The 18,205-nt window shown below is 39.7% G+C and overlaps 3 protein-coding genes across 7 annotated transcripts; 1 reads left to right on the top strand and 2 right to left on the bottom strand.

Annotated features, from left to right (window-relative positions):
- Positions 1-860: 860 nt before the first annotated feature.
- On the bottom strand, positions 861-4,215 carry acbd7 (acyl-CoA binding domain containing 7). The gene is made up of 5 exons (XM_030394328.1): positions 4,199-4,215; positions 3,348-3,512; positions 2,390-2,507; positions 2,234-2,296; positions 861-1,367 (listed from the first exon to the last, which is right to left on the bottom strand). Exons 2-5 carry the CDS (start codon positions 3,357-3,359, stop codon positions 1,294-1,296), a joined length of 267 nt encoding a protein of 88 aa, XP_030250188.1. The 5' UTR covers positions 3,360-3,512; positions 4,199-4,215; the 3' UTR covers positions 861-1,293.
- Positions 4,216-4,261: 46 nt separating this feature from the next.
- On the top strand, positions 4,262-6,627 carry rpp38 (ribonuclease P/MRP 38 subunit). The gene is made up of 2 exons (XM_030394327.1): positions 4,262-4,356; positions 5,377-6,627. The coding sequence occupies exon 2, from the start codon at positions 5,384-5,386 to the stop codon at positions 6,203-6,205; it is 822 nt and encodes a 273-aa protein (XP_030250187.1). The 5' UTR covers positions 4,262-4,356; positions 5,377-5,383; the 3' UTR covers positions 6,206-6,627.
- Positions 6,628-7,077: 450 nt separating this feature from the next.
- On the bottom strand, positions 7,078-17,693 carry nmt2 (N-myristoyltransferase 2). 5 transcript variants are annotated; one of them, XM_030394326.1, is made up of 12 exons: positions 17,675-17,693; positions 16,825-16,942; positions 14,466-14,607; positions 13,671-13,789; positions 13,257-13,348; positions 13,050-13,166; positions 12,771-12,941; positions 12,570-12,678; positions 12,300-12,470; positions 12,042-12,209; positions 11,761-11,907; positions 7,078-10,915 (listed from the first exon to the last, which is right to left on the bottom strand). In XM_030394326.1, the coding sequence occupies exons 3-12, from the start codon at positions 14,560-14,562 to the stop codon at positions 10,895-10,897; spliced, it is 1,212 nt and encodes a 403-aa protein (XP_030250186.1). In that variant the 5' UTR covers positions 14,563-14,607; positions 16,825-16,942; positions 17,675-17,693; the 3' UTR covers positions 7,078-10,894. The 5 variants fall into 5 exon arrangements, with proteins under 5 accessions (XP_030250186.1, XP_030250184.1, XP_030250185.1 ...); XM_030394324.1 differs by lacking the exon at positions 17,675-17,693 and adding an exon at positions 17,425-17,632; XM_030394325.1 differs by lacking the exon at positions 17,675-17,693 and adding an exon at positions 17,425-17,631 and having other exon boundaries at positions 11,770-11,907.
- Between the last annotated feature and the right edge of the window lie 512 nt (positions 17,694-18,205).

Raw genomic sequence — 18,205 nt, 5'->3', positions numbered from 1 at the left:
AAAAAAGTAGTAAGCTAGACAAATAGATCCACAGGTCAGTGACACGGCGAACCTTTCTCTGCAGCAAAGCCAAACAATTCTTGCAAATAGACTTTATAGCCTTAAGCAGAAGGTTCAAATTTAGTTCTAGTCTGTCTTCAAACAACAGTCATATACCTGTGTGTTATTATTCCTCCTGTAAAATACTGGCCTTTTAAAGACAAGTTCAACCATAAATGAAAGTACAGTCATAGTCTACTGATGCCGATGGAAACTTCAGCTGAGGTTTTGTAGTCCACAAAACATTTCTGGACCTTCACTGCAAGACAGTGTTGCAGCATTCTCTTTAACAGCTGAAGTAGACGGGGACTTGTTCTAAAAACCCTTAAAAAATTAGTTTTAATTATAAAATGGTTCCATTTTATAATCTGACATAATTTAACTCTCTGGAATGCGTGAGATCCCAAATTTATTTGATAAGATGTTATTACACCCTTTACATTAAATCGATCTCGTGTACCCACTTCAGATGGCGTGCACAGTAGCACTTTTAGCTTTGCAGCTACTGAGAAGAATTTGTTCATCCTTTCAGGAATCCCTTGCAAACATGCTTCCAGTGTAAGTGATGATGAGGGACAATACGAACATTTTGAGCTAAAATATACTGAGTTGACAGTATCTTAGGTACTCCTGACTAAAAAAACAAGGCCTACAATATAACTTAATAAATCTTGTAATGTTCAGTTTCTGTTTGAACTGTTCTGGAGACTCCAGCATGGTGGTGTTGATCCATATCGCATTGTAAAGAGGTGTTTGTGTTATTTTGCCCACCTCTTTTATACCAATAAATGCAGATGAGGTAACAACAAAAAACTAAAACAGTTCAGAAAGAGGTTTTATTTTTAAAAATGTGTGCAGTCAGTTCACATTTTAGAGCATTTAGTTTTTCCTGTTTTGATTAGGAGTCAAGCTACAGTACATATCAAAGTGTACAGAGTACAGTATAGTGCTGTATACATGTGCATTAAACAATTAACTACACAAATTAGCTAAAAATAGCAACTAGCAAATTTTATATTTTAATCTTCAAGGGTGCATAGAAATTGTTCAATTCTATAAATCAATAGAAATAATCTATGTAAAAAAGGAAAGAAATCACAAAAAAATGTGATTGCATTATCCTTCATTAATATGGCCTCTGAAAGCAGAAGGCTATTTGTTACAATATGTTGACAGCAGCATGATTTTAGTAATTGAGTTAGTTAACTGTTGTCTTTTTTGCATTAATTTCAGCATCTTGAGTTATTGCAAGCATTACATGCCATATTTGCTGATCACTTCCTTTCCGAGTGTAATATAGGCTGACATGGCGTCATCGTTGGACATTCCTGAAATAAATAGAAAGTATTTGGATTAAAAAGACAAAATCTCAACATGTTAATTTTTTTGTAGCCAAGGTCAGCTGCTCAGTAAACCCCCTTGGTCAAGACTTTAATATCTCTACAACAACTACTTTGACTTCCATTGAATTTTGCACAGACATTAATGGTGCGTTCTCCTACAACAATCTCATCATCTTCGGCTGTAGTTTGCGTTTGGAGCAATTTAGCAAATGTTAGCTTACACACTAAACTAATATATTGACAAATGATACAAACATCATACCTGCTTAACAATCATATGCTAAAGGTCCCATATCATACTTAATTCATGGAGTTAAAAAAAACAAAAACCTGTTCACCCTGTCTGAATGCTCTGTTTTAGCATCTGTCTCATTAAGACCCCTTTCCTGAAGCCCAGATAGCTTTGATTGGTCAGCGTTCACAGGCCTGAGCAGGCACCACCCAACTATGTTTCAGCATCAACTCTGCCAGGGTTCTCCAATCAAGACTGTGTTGAAGGTGGTGATTGTATAGTTTTGACATCACAACCTCAGAGAGTTGGTGTGGATTGAGCATGGAGCAATACTTGCACAGTATTCATAGAGCACCTAAGCCTACTATAATCAAATTACATGGATATCTCACTTTTTACATTATGGGACCTTTAAACAGTGTAATTGTGAGCATGTTAGCATTTAGCTTAAGCTGTGTTCAAGAACAGCCTCACAGAGCCACTAGCATGGCTGTTGACTCTTGTTTCTCAAACTCTTACTGCTATATGTAAGACGGCTGACATCTTAAATGATTCAGTTAATTGAAATAACAAGCCCTGTCGTTCTATTTTACACCTGCAAGCATTCTTATCTTGTTACCTTTACGGGAGTTCCAGGCGTCCCATTTGGCTTTTCCTTTCATGTCCAACATTCCTGGTCTATCTGCAATTGCAACAGCACACAGAGATTAAGGAATGCTCAGACTTATTGGAACATGGCATGGAAATTATTCTGTTTTTCTGCAGCAAGTCATACCAGTGTTAATGTCTCCTACGAGTGCCTGCTTATAAAGGCCATACAGGTCCAGCAGCTCCTGGTCTGAAGGCTTCGTCTTCACGTTCTTCACATCCTCTGCAATCTTCTCAAACTCTGCCTGCAGGATAATAGATGGAAAAAGAAACTGTTAAGTCACTCTTTACTTGTCGTATTTAACTATTCATAACATAGCTATTACGTTGCACAAGGTAAGCAATAATAGGTAGTTTTTTGTCTGTTGCCAAGTCCGACCGATGAGTTAGGATAAGATATCAGGTGCAACGGGAGTGTAAAATAATCAAAGAACATGATAATGTGCATATTACTCAGTTACAGACAGCGCTGAATAAGGAAGCTGAGCGTAGTATTCAAGTCATGGCGCACAGCCCGGGAAACCCATTGTTGGGGAGAAACAATGAGCTTTTATTCCAGGCTCTACTGCTTGTGGGCCTCTTGAATAATCTACTTTACAAAAAGGATCTGGGACAGAGCAGATAATTATAGGCCATCAGAGACCCTTTTATATGGACCAAAAACTTGAAAACACAGAAACTTGAAAACGTGCCTGAAACCATTTAAAACAGAATCCAAATGATCTAAATCGCAACAATTTATCAAAATTTGTATTAATGGTGCCAATACAATATGTTTTATCCTCTAGATCCTGTTTTTCATAACCATGTGTGATAATATTTCTCTTTTTTTTTTCTCTATCTAAGCAATCTGCTTGCAAGTCAGCTGTGACTGCAGCGTCGTAAAGACAAGAGGGTCCGGGGATAAATATGCTAAGACTCGCTTTTCACACATTCGCCGACCACACACTGTCAAAGATGGATGACAAGCATACAGTAGATGGCGTGAGCACCCAACCGTTGACCCCTTTTCATTTCATGGCGATCCCCACACACATCCCCGTTACACAGCTGAATGAAAAGCCAACAAAGCAGTTAATAGTTACCTTTTGAGACATATTCGCAGATTGAGCCCCGTAGTTCAGATAAATGTAATATCTCTTGTCTGTTTGGCGGATTTTCGCAGCTGTAATTGCGGCACAGCTGATCAATGCAATACTGCCGTGCAAGGAGTGCCCTGCAGAGGAGGGAGCAGGGAGCTGATTGGCTGCCTGTCATCATCTCACACTCTCACACACATGCATGCATGCGCGCGCGCGCACACACACACACACACACACACACAGGGAGAGAGCGAGAGAATACTTAATTTGTATATTTCAATTGTATGCTACTCTCTTACTACTTATTCCTGCACTCTTTATTAGAGCTGTAGTTACTTTAAATATGCGTTTATACATGGACAAATGTTAATCTTCGATCCTTAAATATCATACTAATTGTTATAAACTACCCAACAGCAGTTGAAATAAGCAAAACATCACCCAGTGATTACAGTAAAAAGCCAACGTTAGCCTACCTCCCCAGGGATAGCTAATGTCGCTAACATAGCAATAAAGTAGCCTATAATGCCATGAACAAATTTTACTCATAGAACATGCTACTATTAATATCATGTGATTTACTTTTACTTTTAGAAAAAAACACGAATAGGTCTACAGCGCTTGAAACTACTTTTTGCAAGAGTACTTTTTGGGCTATCAGTAGCGTTGCCATGGCTAACGGTGCTGTAAGCTAGCTCAACAGGCTAGTTCCTCCACTGCTTCATCAAAACGCTGACGTGTAAAGACGTTATCTCGAATTTAATCAAGTCCAATAAATCGTTTTATTAACACGTGACATGTGTCGAGTGACTCCGTTATTTCTGCCACACACCCACATTGAATTTCATACTCACTGAACGCTGGTCGGCGCTGCTGTTGTACTATTTTTTTTTTTTTTTTTTAAATAAAGTTATTTCAATTCAAACAAGATGGCGACGCCCTTATGGCCACCCGTGCTGAAGATGTAACTTCAACACCAATTTTAAAGCTTCTGCTGTATAAAACAAATCAGGTAAAGTAACTTAATGTCACTATTTTTGGTCAGGTATGTTGTTTACTGTCATGATGTTTAAGTGGTTAGCAGAACTGATGTGTTTTTACTGCAGCTGAACCAGTAAAACTTCGTTCACTTCACGTTTATTTTCACCTACAGAGACATTATGATTAAACTTTGCTGAAAGTGGGACGTGATAATGTTTTTTTAATTTTACTTCTAGTACAAATACTTATATCAATATCAGTCCTCAAAAATCAAGTTATCAGGCGAGTCATAATGAATATAATAATAACAATGATAATAATAATTATTATTGTTATTATTATGATTACGCTCAAACCTTGTTATTGTGAACCGCCTGATCACTTAATTTTGAGGACTGATATTGATATAAGTATTTGTAGCTGTTCAAACATCTGCACACTCAGACTTTTGGTAAGGATCTCTTGAATTTGGTTAGTAACAAAAAAAATAAAATAAATAAAGTGTATAGTTCAGCCTTTTTCCTCCAATTTAGTATTTACTCCGTCTAATATTTCTTATCCATTGTCACGTATTAATCATCTTCATATCTGTTTTATAAAGGTTGGCTTTTATCTTTACCTTGTCAACCTCTCAGCATCTCAGCTTCTCTGTTCAATCTCTGTTACACAAGTACAGATTATTCTTTGTTTTGTGTGGAATATTTTAGAGTTTTAAAGGTGAATTTATCAGTGCTCTCTGGTGGTATTTTGCTTCGCTGTACTGTGATTTCTTTTAACATAACTGAATGAAAACAACGCACAGTGAGGTAAAAATAGACCAAGAGTCAAAAACTCCTATTTTGCGTTTATTTAGAATATAATGTAAGAATAATGTAAGGGTTAGGGTTAAGTGGAAAGTGTAATATTTGAAAAATGCACATTAATTTAAGAATATTTCAGTGTTTGGTATTCCCCTTTGTCTTTAATGACAGCATGCACTCAAGCTGGCATGGATTCCACATTTGTCTTTACTATACAAATTTTACTACTTGTTTTCGTGTCTTAATTTCAGAGGAAGTATGGCCACGGCAGGGAAGCCAGCAGCTAAAAAGGAGGCCAAGAGGTATACTCCAGCCAAAACCTCCTTCACTTCACCATTCACTATAAAATGGAGCCCACTTCCCCAAGAAGACATGCACTTCATCCTGAAAACCCTAAAGGACAAACTGATTTCCTCAGGTCTTGAGAAGAAAGAGGTGAAAGTGTTGCGCCCGTGGAGGAAAAAGAAAGACCAGAAATCTGCTGCAACATCAGAACCTGTTCCCCTGGTGAGCCAGGATGCACAGGTGCAAGATGCTCCCAAAAACAGCTGGACAGATGTGGCAGCCAGACGACAACTGGCCATTGGCATCAATGAGGTCACCAAAGCTCTGGAGAGGAATGAGCTCAAACTCTTGCTTGTGTGCAAGTCCATCAAACCAGCACACATGACGAATCACCTGATAGCGCTGAGCGCCTCTAGAGGAGTCCCAGCCTGCCAGGTGCCTCGGCTCAGCCAGAACGTGTCGGAGCCGCTGGGGCTTAAAAGCGTCCTCGCGCTGGGATTCCGACAATGTGCCTCCAAAGATGACGAGGTGTTCACCGACACTGTGGAAGCAATAACACCCAGAGTACCTTCGCTGAATGTTGCATGGCTACAAGGTGCTGCACCCAGAGTAACAGCTGGAGGCCCCGCTGAGATGGAAGTGGAGGAGGAACTTGGCAAGGAGAAGGTTCAGAAAAGGAAGCTTGAGACTGAATCTGAGGAAGTCACTGAGCCTACTTCCTCCAGCACTCTGCAACCTCTCAAAGTGAAAAAAATCATTGCTAACCCTGCAAGGAAAAAAAAAAAGGTTAAGTAGTAGCCAGTCAAAGAAAACAGAAACTCTGCTTAGATATTAAACAGACCAGTCCTGTTTTTGTATGTTTCTTCTTGTGACCCCTTTGTCACTGGTTATTGCCTTAGTTGGGGACACAGGGTCATTTATTTCCACATTGTTTCATTTGAAATTTAGAATAGCCAGTATTTATCAAAACAAAACTCAGAGGTGGGATCTACCCTTTTTTTTTTTTTTTTTTTTTTTAGCCCAACCAGGTGAACAGGTGAATGGGGAGTCATCAGTGTTCAAAGAACCGAGTCTTCATTACAGTGAACCAGAACTTATAATTAATTGATTAGTCAAATGGCATCTTCACCAATCTGTTTTTTTTTTTAAAAGTTAATTACTATCTTTGGTCATGAAGTGTTTATAGCAATTTTTTGAATAAAATTACCTCTCATCTTTTTGTCTTTTTGCAGATGATTGACTTTAAAGTCAACAATGCACTCCAACACAACCATGTGAATCAAATGTTGTTTGTTGTAATGAGCTGCTTTTTGTCAAGCAAATAAATCTGTTTGCTCTGAGATAAATGGAAAACCTGCACAGCTACATAGAGGGCATTAAAGCTTACATGCAGCTTAAATGATTTATAATAACTTGGTTAACTTAGAGCCTAGTGTGATCCTTAAAATTAAATTTGTTTTCAAAGTGTAATATAATTGTATTATTATATTTCTGAATTAAACTGTTCGAGATGGTATATATGGTATAATTTGAAATCCACAGAAACAAAATTACTGTGACCAACTGAAAGATTTCATGGGCCAGGTCCATTTAACAGTTGTCAGTTAAAGCGGTAAGATAAAGTAAATGTCCCCCCTGTCGTACCAAAAAGAAGTGCATTACTCATGTTCCTTTTTAAAGTGAGTTTATTCAATCAAATATCCATGCTGGTATAGCTGACGTGTGTGTTGAATCAGATTGTTATTTGCATGGGGTCATGTCTAAATGATGCTGGTACAAGTTCTTCAGCTTTTTCACAGCTTACAATGGATTTGAATAAAAATATTGTTCTTCAGTTAGAGAAAGCTGTATGTCATTTCAAAAGTACACCCACCCACCCCAACCCATCCCAAAAATCTTAAAAAAAAAAAATTAAAAATTAAAGACAAAAACAAAACAAACATCTTTTAAATAAGGCAGGTACTTCGGGTTGAGTTCTCACTAAAGGGTGTGGCTAGTAACAACGCTAAAATCATCACGGCAGCAGAACTGACATGCTCAAAGTTCATTCCAACAGCTGCAGGCAACACATCTGTGACACAAACAACATCCACGAGGCACACTGTTGGCTCAATAACCAAGTTTCAGTGCTCATTAATACCAGGAACATCCGTCTTTGTGAATGTAACTCATTCAATCGTTCAATGGAAAGAAAAAATCTTCGAACCCTGAAGCACTGACTGTCCGTTGGTTGTCCTGTTCTTGCTAATATATAAAGGGATGAGAGGAAAATTACATCACATACAGAAAAGTGAGTAACAAAAATGGCAGCAGCCTCGACCTCTTAAGTTTGCAGAGCCACATGAACAGGAACATCAAACATAAAGTAACAAACTTAGAGCATAGAAGACCAACATTTTTTAACCTTTGAGTACACCAGCAACAGCATCAAAGATCCTCATCCTGCTCAGCTGAGCACAGGTAAATGCCAAATACTCCCAAAACCCTCGAACATCCGTTTTGAAGTTGCGTATTTAATGGGAAATTCTCAAGAAATACTGGAAAGAAAAAGGAATTATGTCTTAAGACATTTTGCAATGTACAATTATAAATATCAGAACTGTTCAAAGAATTTCACGCGTTTAGCTGCACGACACTAAAAAATGACCCACAGTATATTTTTCAGACACACAAATACAGTACCATTAAAAAAAACAAATCCAGAGAAGTCATTAAAAGCAGACCTGGAAACACAGGAAAGCTCAAATTTGAAGTTGAAGCGGTTACTGATACAGGCTTTTGTCTATTAAATTCTTCCACTCTGAACATTGTGCTCAATTCTCTTTGTTTTATTTAGCTGACAGTTTGATTAAGAACACATTTAACATCCTACTGCAGGCGAAAGTATTGATGGTTACGTATGTTTACGAGCCCAGAGTTATACCAATAAGCCCAATCAGCTGCTTTACATCTTATACACTCCTTTGTAACAGGCTACTGGAAGTAATAAGTTGTAGTTTCTCTGTGCGTGGCAGTCAACAAAATAAAAGTGACCTTGGCTGCTTTAAATGCAACTGAGAACATCTTCAACATCTCTTTCAAGCATGTAAGCCATTTTTACGCTTATAAACTGACCCTCAACAGAAACACTGACTATTTTGAAAACTTGTTTTGTACATTTTCTAAATGAAATCTACCCAGGCTATAATTGTATTTTGTTGTTTACTATGCCTTGGTGCTGTAATTTTCACTGCCCTGCTTGTGCATCTTGAATTGTTTCAGCTACAGTTACTCTGGCCTCTAATTTAACAGTCTATCTAATTGGACAACTCACTATTCGCACGAAGATAACTCTAGGTTGTGTTTGTTTCTACACACATTTGTGTGAGCGAATCAGTGAACACAAACACACTACATGTGGTTTACATGTCCTTTCAAAAATACCGACCTTAGAAACAACCCTATAACGTAAAATACAGCCCACATCCTTTGTAAAAAAAACAAGGTTGTACAGTATGTAACGAAACCCATCTGTTTTGAAATCTGACCCTTAAGAAAAAAACTAAAAAAGAAACAAAAAAGGACCCATTTGCTTGTTTATGAACTCAAAAATTGTGCTTCGTTGATGCAATACATTCTTCATCAGAAACCACTTGAACCCATGTTGTCTGAACAAACTCATTGACATCTACACTACTTATGAGGACAATACTTTGGATCAGCCCTCCCGAACCCCAAACTCACACTACAGGAATAAATATGATCTGGCTTTAAATGTACAGGTAACTATATATTTGTAACAAAAAAAAAACATTTATATAAATGCACCAGTTGGATGAGTCCTTCCATGGAGATATCCTTTTTTTGTGTATGTGTGTTGTTATTAGTCAGTGTTTGGGTTTCTGTGTGTATGCGTGCCAAGATGATATTTTTCTCCAGAATGCTTCAGGGAAAAGTTTCTTCCTTTATACGCCAGATATCACAGAAACACGTTCTCAGCATTTCTAATTCTACTGAGGCCCAAAAACAGCACAGATGGGAGAAGTTTGCCTTCAGAGCTTTCTGCCAGAAAGCCTTTCTAACACGCAGTCATCGTTGTGAACAACGGTTGCAGTTCGGTTGGGTTCATGCACCAAAACACCTCGGCTAGGTTTAGAGAAAGATCATGGTTTGGTTTAAAATACTGAGTCAGTCCGGACTTTTGGTTTCATAACGAACACCTACAGCAGTCTTCTGGGTTGAAGTCCTGTGTTTGAATCTTTTCTCGACCACAACCTCCTCCATTCGAGGACTTTGTCTTTCTTTTTACCACATCACCTGACATCCTAAAAGAGATGGGAATTGATCTGGAGCCGGTTCTCAACTAGAACTTGGAACAGATTCAAATTTGTCCCATCCATTGAAATTGCCTGCCTCAGAGTTCATCAATGCCTTTTTATTGATGACAGCATAGCATGTTTTTCTACAGTTGCACATTGTAACACAACGTCAAACTCATGCATCTACATTGATGGAAACTTGCAACAAGAAGGAGTCATGGCAGAGAGGAAGAAACGATCCAAAGCGTGGCTTCATTTCACAGAGCAAGATGACGACAGTTTTAGCTGTATTGTCTGTAAAATGATAGTTTCAAGGATGAATGGAAACACCAGCGATATGCTGAATCATCTCTCAACACAGCATGCACCTAAATTAAAGGACTGACACGCAGAGTGCCACTGCTCCCCTACTGAGCATCACCCATCCAGTTATAATAACAGCGCCAGGCAGGAAGGCTTGGGCAAATTTTTTCTGCAAATTCTGTACAAACATTCTCTCATTTTATCCTTTTAGTTGATAGAATATTCTTACAGCCAGCTCGACATGGCATTTGTATCAATATATTCTTATCAGTTCCCATCCTTACGGCTTTCTGGCAGAAAGGCCTGAAGACAAACATATCCCACTTGCTGAAACAGCCAGCAGAGAAACTACTGACCACGATGATATGAGACGGGACAGGGTTAAAAACTCTTCAACTGCCTTGAAGACCCTCGTACTGCAGGTGAGCCTTTGCAGTAGGGACAGAATAACTGATAGTTCTGTTTTGTTGTTGATTATCATTTACAGAGTTCAATGTCAGCAAATTAAATGCCATGCCAGTCCCTTGTAACAAGGTGTCTGCTGAGGCATAAGAACTAAACGAAATTCACAATGTCAAGGCATCCTCTTGTATGTCAGACTGTTTTAAATGTGAGTGTGCATGTCAGGAGCATTGAACTGTATGAGTATCTCAGGCATAGTATGACTTCACATTCAGGATGTTGATGATTTAAGAGTTTTCACCCCCAGGTGAACTGAGAATGTTCTTGATGACGGATGAACCGCCTCCCAGTCTCCAGGTTGGTTTAACGGTTGTAGTTCTCATTGTCTAGCAGGGGCTACCTGTATGTCCAGGTAAGGAAAAGCCTGAGGTCGCTGACGACCTTTGGATCAGTGTTTGTGTAGCAGCCGTGATAAGAGCCGCTACTGAAGGACGAGGCCAACCTGGAAAAGTGAGGGTAACCTGTTGTTAGAGGAATTTGGGCAAAAAGAACACAAACATTCAAACATTCATATTGCGATTATTTCTACAGATATTTCAATTGCGATACGACTCACAATTATCAGCATTGATAATTTTTACATCACAATTTTAGTTTTAACTGAAAAAAAAAAAAATTGTCGACACTTCATCAAATTGTTGCTTATTAATGTTGTAAATTGGAAAGACTTGAAATTACATTTAACCAAAAAACTTAATTGTACCTGAAAGTAACATATACTGTAGGTTAGATAAACTCAGATATTTTCCAGACACTCCTGACAAACAGATATTTCCATAAAAGCATAAATAAAACAAAGTCATACCTACGTCTAATAAAACTTGGCTGTTATGTGTAATATGACATTTGGCTTACTAAAAATGTTATTCTTTAAGGTCATGCTGGTGCAACCTGATCAGCCGTTTGAAACTAGCTCATAGTTATAAAGAACTTAAGAAGGATTTAGTACACACATTTAATGAAGCTCTTACAAATAAGTGGTGTCACCCAAATGAAAATGACCAATACTATAAATATCCACTGCTCCCTACATCAATAGACCTAAAATAGTCTACTTTTTTCATCAAAGCATGGTTTCTCACAACTGAGCCTTTGTGAGTCCCGCTGACTAAGATTCCTTATGATTGTGCAACTTGCAGAAGCTATGGCAGAACAGGCAGCAGAGACTTTCACTACAAATAACTTCTACAAAATAGAACAAGGACCTACTTCACATCTCATTATTAGATCTTAACACCAGACGTTTAAGGATGCTTATTAAAGCGAAACGATAGTTGGACAAATCACCTTGCTCACCTTATCAGGGTCCATTGGGGGACACTTCCAGTTGTAGAGGTAATACTGCAGATTTCCATCTCCTATGCCAAACTTGAGCTTTTCCAGGAACACCTTATTCTCCATTAGATCCAAGGCATTGAAAACATCAAAACCTTTCTGTTAAACACACAGAGGAAGAAGTAGAAAATTAAATGAACGAATCATGAATTACACAGCAGCAAAACAATCAATGGCAGGTTTGGTTTGTGTTTCAGTATCATAGGACAGTTGGCGTGTGAGGGTGACATTACCATTTTGGCCAGGATCAGTGCATCATTCATTAAGTCCAGTAGTGGGGTTTGTGTATGAACGTTGTAAAAAGAGTAAGCAGCCTTCAGGCTCCTATGGAGAGGGTGGTGCATCACGGTCGAGGGCAGAGTGTAGAAACTAGCGAAATCTGTCAACACACCACCGGCACCCTGAGAAGAGAGGAGACATGACAACGCTTTACACAGAAGAACCAACAGACAGGCTGTCAGTAACATGAGACAGAAACTAATTCCAGATACCTCTACTACATATGTGTCTATTATGTTGTCCTGTGGGAAGAACCAGTGAGCCACCTCCTCTTCTCCCATCGACGGTGCAAGTTGGAAACGTTTCAGGTATTTCTGTAGCAGCTCGGTGACCTGGCGGATGTCACGCCTCTCCATCGGCCGGAGACCCGGAGTCTTGGTGCTCTATGTGTGTTTCAGAGAGCAAGAGAAAAAGTCGATTGAAATCCCTGCATTTAAAAAGAGTTGTAAAGAGACTTAAGACTGACAGGCGTGAGTGTTTACATCTGGTAGTCTGTAGAGTTTCATGGTTCGTTGCAAGGTCATGTTTCTGCTCAGGTGGGAGAATTTAACTTCAACAAGCTTTCTGGGATTCAGAGAGCGATGCCAATACCTGAAGCAGACGACAATAGCAACAGAGGAAAAGAGTTAAATGCCTTTTTAACACCATGTCTAATGTGTTTCATGTGATACTGCACAGCATACCTGCATGTGGACACAGGTTTCGGTAGTACCACTCCTGCTGTGTATACTGCCTGAAATATTCCTTCTAAGTTCACCCTCCGTGTGATCTCTCTGATGAGCACTGGGGCAACGCGCTTTGAACGCAGCTTCTTATGGACACACAGGAAGTTGATTTCAACCATCCTCTTCAGTCTGGAGCAGCAGAGGGAAAGAAGATGACTTGTGCATTAGAGTAAAAGGGTTTCTATTTAATCATAACTACTCTGCACAAAGTGCATATGATCAATTATTGGTGCTTACGTGTCATAGATGCGTATATCTGCAGGGATGGCACTGATGAAGCCAACAAGCTTCTTATTTGAGGACACTCTCACTCCACAATGCCACTGTGGTAACCAGCCAGGTGGACGCAGAGCCCTGAGAGGGAGAGTAGACAGTTCAATACTGCATATACAAATTTGGTGAGCAAAGTAATCATCATTAGAGAATTCAGAACCGAATGCTTACCATTTGAGAAAGTTTGGTGAATAATCAAATCTGAACATGTTGTCGTCGTCTTCAACATAGTTCTCATTTAACAATGTGTACAACTCCTTTAGCTGAAAAAGAGACAGCAAAACATTTATTCCATGTATCGTCTCTACAAATTGTACTTTGGAGCCACAGTGATTAGTCAAAGAAAAATTAATTGGCAACTATTAATGCCAATTTTCAGCCAAAATGGCAAAGATATGTCAGGATTTCCCACTTGGTCTTAGAAAACTATTCATCAGATTAAATATTGTAGTGTGTTTGTGTTAGTAGGCATGTGTCACTGTTTCTGGATGTGAAAACAACAACTTATCAGCAGATTAACTGATTGTGAAAATAATCGTTAGCTGCAGCCCTGATGAATTTATTGTGCAAGTGTTGGAGACTTACTACATCTGCGTTGCTGAGATCCAGAGTGTCCCACATAAAGCCTTGAGGTAAGGAATATGGCTCCTGTCTAATGTTTTCTTTGTCTGCTTCAATCGGCCCGTGACTCGTCACCACCTCGTCTGCAAAAATAGCACAGCTCTTATCAAAGACTCAAAACTATTTCCCAAATCACCACATTTCCAGAGGATCTTTAATTTCCTGTTATTTCATTCTGCTCAGGTGACAGTGATCCTGAAACATCACCAAACCAAAGTGTATTTTCTTTAACCAATAAAACCACAACACTTCTCAGAGTTACACTAATCTGTTGGTATGTTGGTCCCGTGTTGACCAGGCAGGCACATGGCACTAGCCCTCCTGCCCAGACCTGATTTTGGCCAATAGTTGTCATGGAAACAGCTTAATCAAATGCCACTAAGCACGCCTGGACCCCCACTGAACTTCACAGCTGACATGTTTTTGGGACACTTGGCTCTGAGCAGCACTGACTGTGATGAAAAAACCCAGTAGATGGCACTGATGCACACAAACATTGATCAAGAGATATGATGATGGAGTTTCTGCTGCCAGCTGAGGTAATACTGTTTGAGTTAGGGGTGTAATTTTAAAACCAAAGCTAATGATTAATCATCACTCAATCGTTTAGAGCTTCTGAGCTACTAAATGCAGGATTGTCCTAAATGATAAATAAGCATTATTCAAACATGACATGGATTATTTTGCAACATAACTGAAACAGATTTGCTATAAATACAAACAATGCTCTTGCTCACTCTCAGTGAAGTAGGCACTTACTTAGCTTCGGCACGGGCTGGGTGTCCCAGAACTGGTACTTGTGCTTGGCTGCCTCATCGATGCTCTTTGCTGGACCCTGGCAGGACAGCAGCTCCATGGCTCTTTGGATGTCCTGCAGCTTCTGAATGGGCAAGCCAGGGTTCTACATTCAGAGAAGCAAATGAGCCTTAAGTATGAACAACACATTAATGAAACTTTCCCTGAATGTTTGACATGACACATCTAACAGTAGTCTGTATATAACATCTGGCCAAAGACAGATAGCCCATTTACACCCAGTATTAAAATGGGATGTAAAAAAGTGTATTTTTGCTGCATTCTTGTTATCCTCATCGAGATCAGATATCTGTCCTCTGGTGATAAGAGGTGGCCGCAAAAAAACCCCACACCCCAAAATATCACAAAGTTGTGTGAGTTGTTGAGTTATGATAAACTTAACAAACTTTGTTAAACCCTGTGTACGAAAAATTCTTAATCAATTATTAATTTATTCTTCTCTTTGTATAAAGAATAATGTCTCCGTTCGTCTGGCGACAAGGACACTCTCCAACGCCTTTTAATAGCAGATCAGCTGCACAGAAGAGTACAATACACACCTATAGGCAAACAGTTCTTTCTTACAGTATATCAATTATTTCCCACGTGTATTGCTTTCAGTTTTCACAGAGTCTGTTGAATAACATGTCTTTTGGCGCACTTATGGCACAGAAAAGACATATAATCAGTAATGAGAGGCATGTTTTTGTTTTAGCCTAAATTTGAACCACAACCTATAATTTGCGTCAGCTTACATCAAATAATTGCATCAATGTTACGTTGTGTAGATGCCAGCACCTTGTGCGTATTGCATTTACACCCACGTAAGATCTGAACACAATGCAGGCCCGACTACTTCCAGATGTGATCAGGCAGATCAGATCACATTCTGGTCATGACGCATTCCCACTTTGCATTCAGATTCATTTTACCTTATCTGGATAGTGCCTACGGATACAGATCACATTTTGATACCAGTTCAGAATTTCCGGCATGATTTAAATGTAGCTAAAAAGACACAACGGAGGGCATGTGTGCGATTTATACCCCCTTCAAATAAAAAGTTCTCTCAGGGGATGTTGAACAAAAGTTCAACCTGTAATTGACTGTTCACACCAGACTATTTATAATTGATAAATACTGGACCATCACAGCTAACAAAACATTTTTTACACAGCAGTTCAAGCCTCTGTTGTGGTTTTTTTGCATTTAAAGTACTCCTGGAAAGATGTGATGGTGCAGGTTTCCAGCATTTTTGTCTCTCGCTGCCTCAGTCAGCGCAATCTGTAATTCTACAAAGGACACTTCAATTTTGTGCGATTTGTCCCTGGTGGCTTGGTGTCAAGATTTCTGCAGCATGCTTTGCTGATCCAGATGGGTCTTTGGTTATTTTGCAATCTCTGAGCCACTCCCTGTCATTTCCAAATCCTGCTTTCTTTGCTTTCATCTTATCAGCAGAAATTAAAGACAGGAGCACTGATTTTAATTCTTCATCTGCACTGCTGTCAGACTTGCACTTTAAATCCAGCACGCAGATCACGATATGACTAACTACTCACATAACTCAAGATGAGCAAGCACCTGCCCCCACACAGCAGATGGTGATCAAAGAACTGGATAAGGTATATATAAGGTGTGTCAAAGTGCTCCAGGTAGCAGACAGTCTTCTTCATACTTCTCTGACATATCAGCTTGTCTTTAGAGCCCCACTGGCACTTGAATTTTGGGGCTGATGCTGATACCGAAATAAGGGGGTAAATACTTTTGATATTGGCAGATATACACACACATATTTTTTGCAACGATTCATCAATTGTGATAAACAAAAACTTGTGACAATGATATATAACTGATCCAGCATATCTTGCAGTTCAACAATTACTGTCTAAAATGACATCAGTGCACCTAAACAGTAAAGCTCCTTATATCACACAAGATAGGCAGATGATACTGGTCGACCAATGTATTGATCAGTCTCTACTTGTATTGTTTTCCATAACCAGATGATGATATGCACATGGGCAAAAATGTGGGAAAGTACTGTCCGCGAAAATTGGCTCAGTCTTTCCAGATTGCTTTAAATAGGTAACTAGAATAATTAGGGTAACTTCAAGGGTTATTATGAGCCTGGGTCAAGGTATATCGCCCCTAATGGTAAACAAACACGTATTTTTTGGGGTTGTGTCGTGTGTGCCAAGGGACGATCCTGTACCTACTCCTAGTACCATGACTACCAGCAGCCTGGCGAGTGACTCAACTAGGTTACTGGGTTACAGTTTGGGTTTTGCTTGCACATTTCACTGGGTCACCATCATCACTGCACCTTGATCTCCTGAGAGTCGGAGGCAGAGTCGGACTTGGCTCCCCCCGAGCTTGGCTTCTCTTTCTTCCTCTTCTGCTTCTTCTTCTTCCTCTTGGCCCCCAAATCCCCCCCTGGACTCCTTGATAGATACGAACATAGACGTACAGCACATTATTGAGCAGGGGCTGACTTTTGTTTCACTCACATTTCACTTACAGACAGACACACACAAACAAACAGAGCAGCCCAAGAGCTAGCTAACGTTAGCTACCATAGCAACGACTGACAGCTGAGCTAGCTAACCTATCGTTAGCTAACTAACGGTCTGCTGTCATCATGTCATTCAGCCAGGACGCTAGCTCAGCGTGCGCGTTTGAACGCGAGGACACACATGGTTGAAAGCACAAAGATGCCGACGTCATAAAGGTTTCACATAAGCACTTCCCCTGAGGTTATTAGCTTCAAAAGTCGGCCTTGTAGCGAACAGCCTGTCTGTGTTTGTGTCGGCTAACGTTAGCTAACCGCGCTTAGCTGCTCCCGACCGAGCGCACACATACACAACAGGCAGCCTGAAATAACGTTACTGCGTTTCCCCAACAGGACCGGCCAGGCCATCCTCACCCTTGCATATGCTCATTCTCCTCCTCGTTGTCTCCGTCTATCCCGCAGGTGTCCTGGTCGTCTAGCTCCAGGCTCTGCTGACTGGCCGCGGATTCACTGTCCTCCGCCATCATATAAATGTTTTAAAAAATCGCCAGCCGCCGTATGATAGAGAGCACGGGTAGCGGGCGAGGGATGGAAAAACAAAGAAGATGCTGAAGGAAAGCGCGCCGCCCAGAGGCCAGAGGAGGAGCGACAGGCGGACACCTACCTTTAAACGTGAGGCAGTCCAGCGGTGCAAAGTCAACTGAAGCTGTGATGACAGCAACAGTGTCGATTCTGTGTCAGACTGTGAGGATAATTTCCACAATGATGTCTCTAAGGGTCACTATGTAGTTCTGGAGAAGAAATTCCAACTCAGAATATATAAAAGAAATATAAACATAGTAAAACAGTATGACACTGTCCTTTAAAGGTGCACTACGTAGTTCTGATGAAGACATTTTCCTCACATCCTTGACTGTTTTTTAATGCTGAAATGAACTAAATAAATAAAATCTTTGTTTTCATGACTGAATAAACTCAATGAACACACTGACCTTAAAGGACAACATGGTATTATGAACTCATTAATATTGTAAATATCCAAATACTGAGTTTGAATTTCTGCTCCAAAACTACATAGTCTTGTAGTCTACATATCTTGGCACTCGAGAACAGGTGCCTGATTTGACATGGTGGTGATCCGATCTTAAAAAATAAAAGACATATTTTTTTAATATTTTCGTAAAATTATGTACAT

The sequence above is a fragment of the Sparus aurata genome, chromosome 17, assembly GCF_900880675.1.
Source record: "Sparus aurata chromosome 17, fSpaAur1.1, whole genome shotgun sequence".
NCBI classification, from domain to species: Eukaryota; Metazoa; Chordata; class Actinopteri; order Spariformes; family Sparidae; genus Sparus; species Sparus aurata.
Note: the sequence above shows the minus strand (reverse complement) of the source record. Positions and strands in the feature narration are given on the sequence as shown.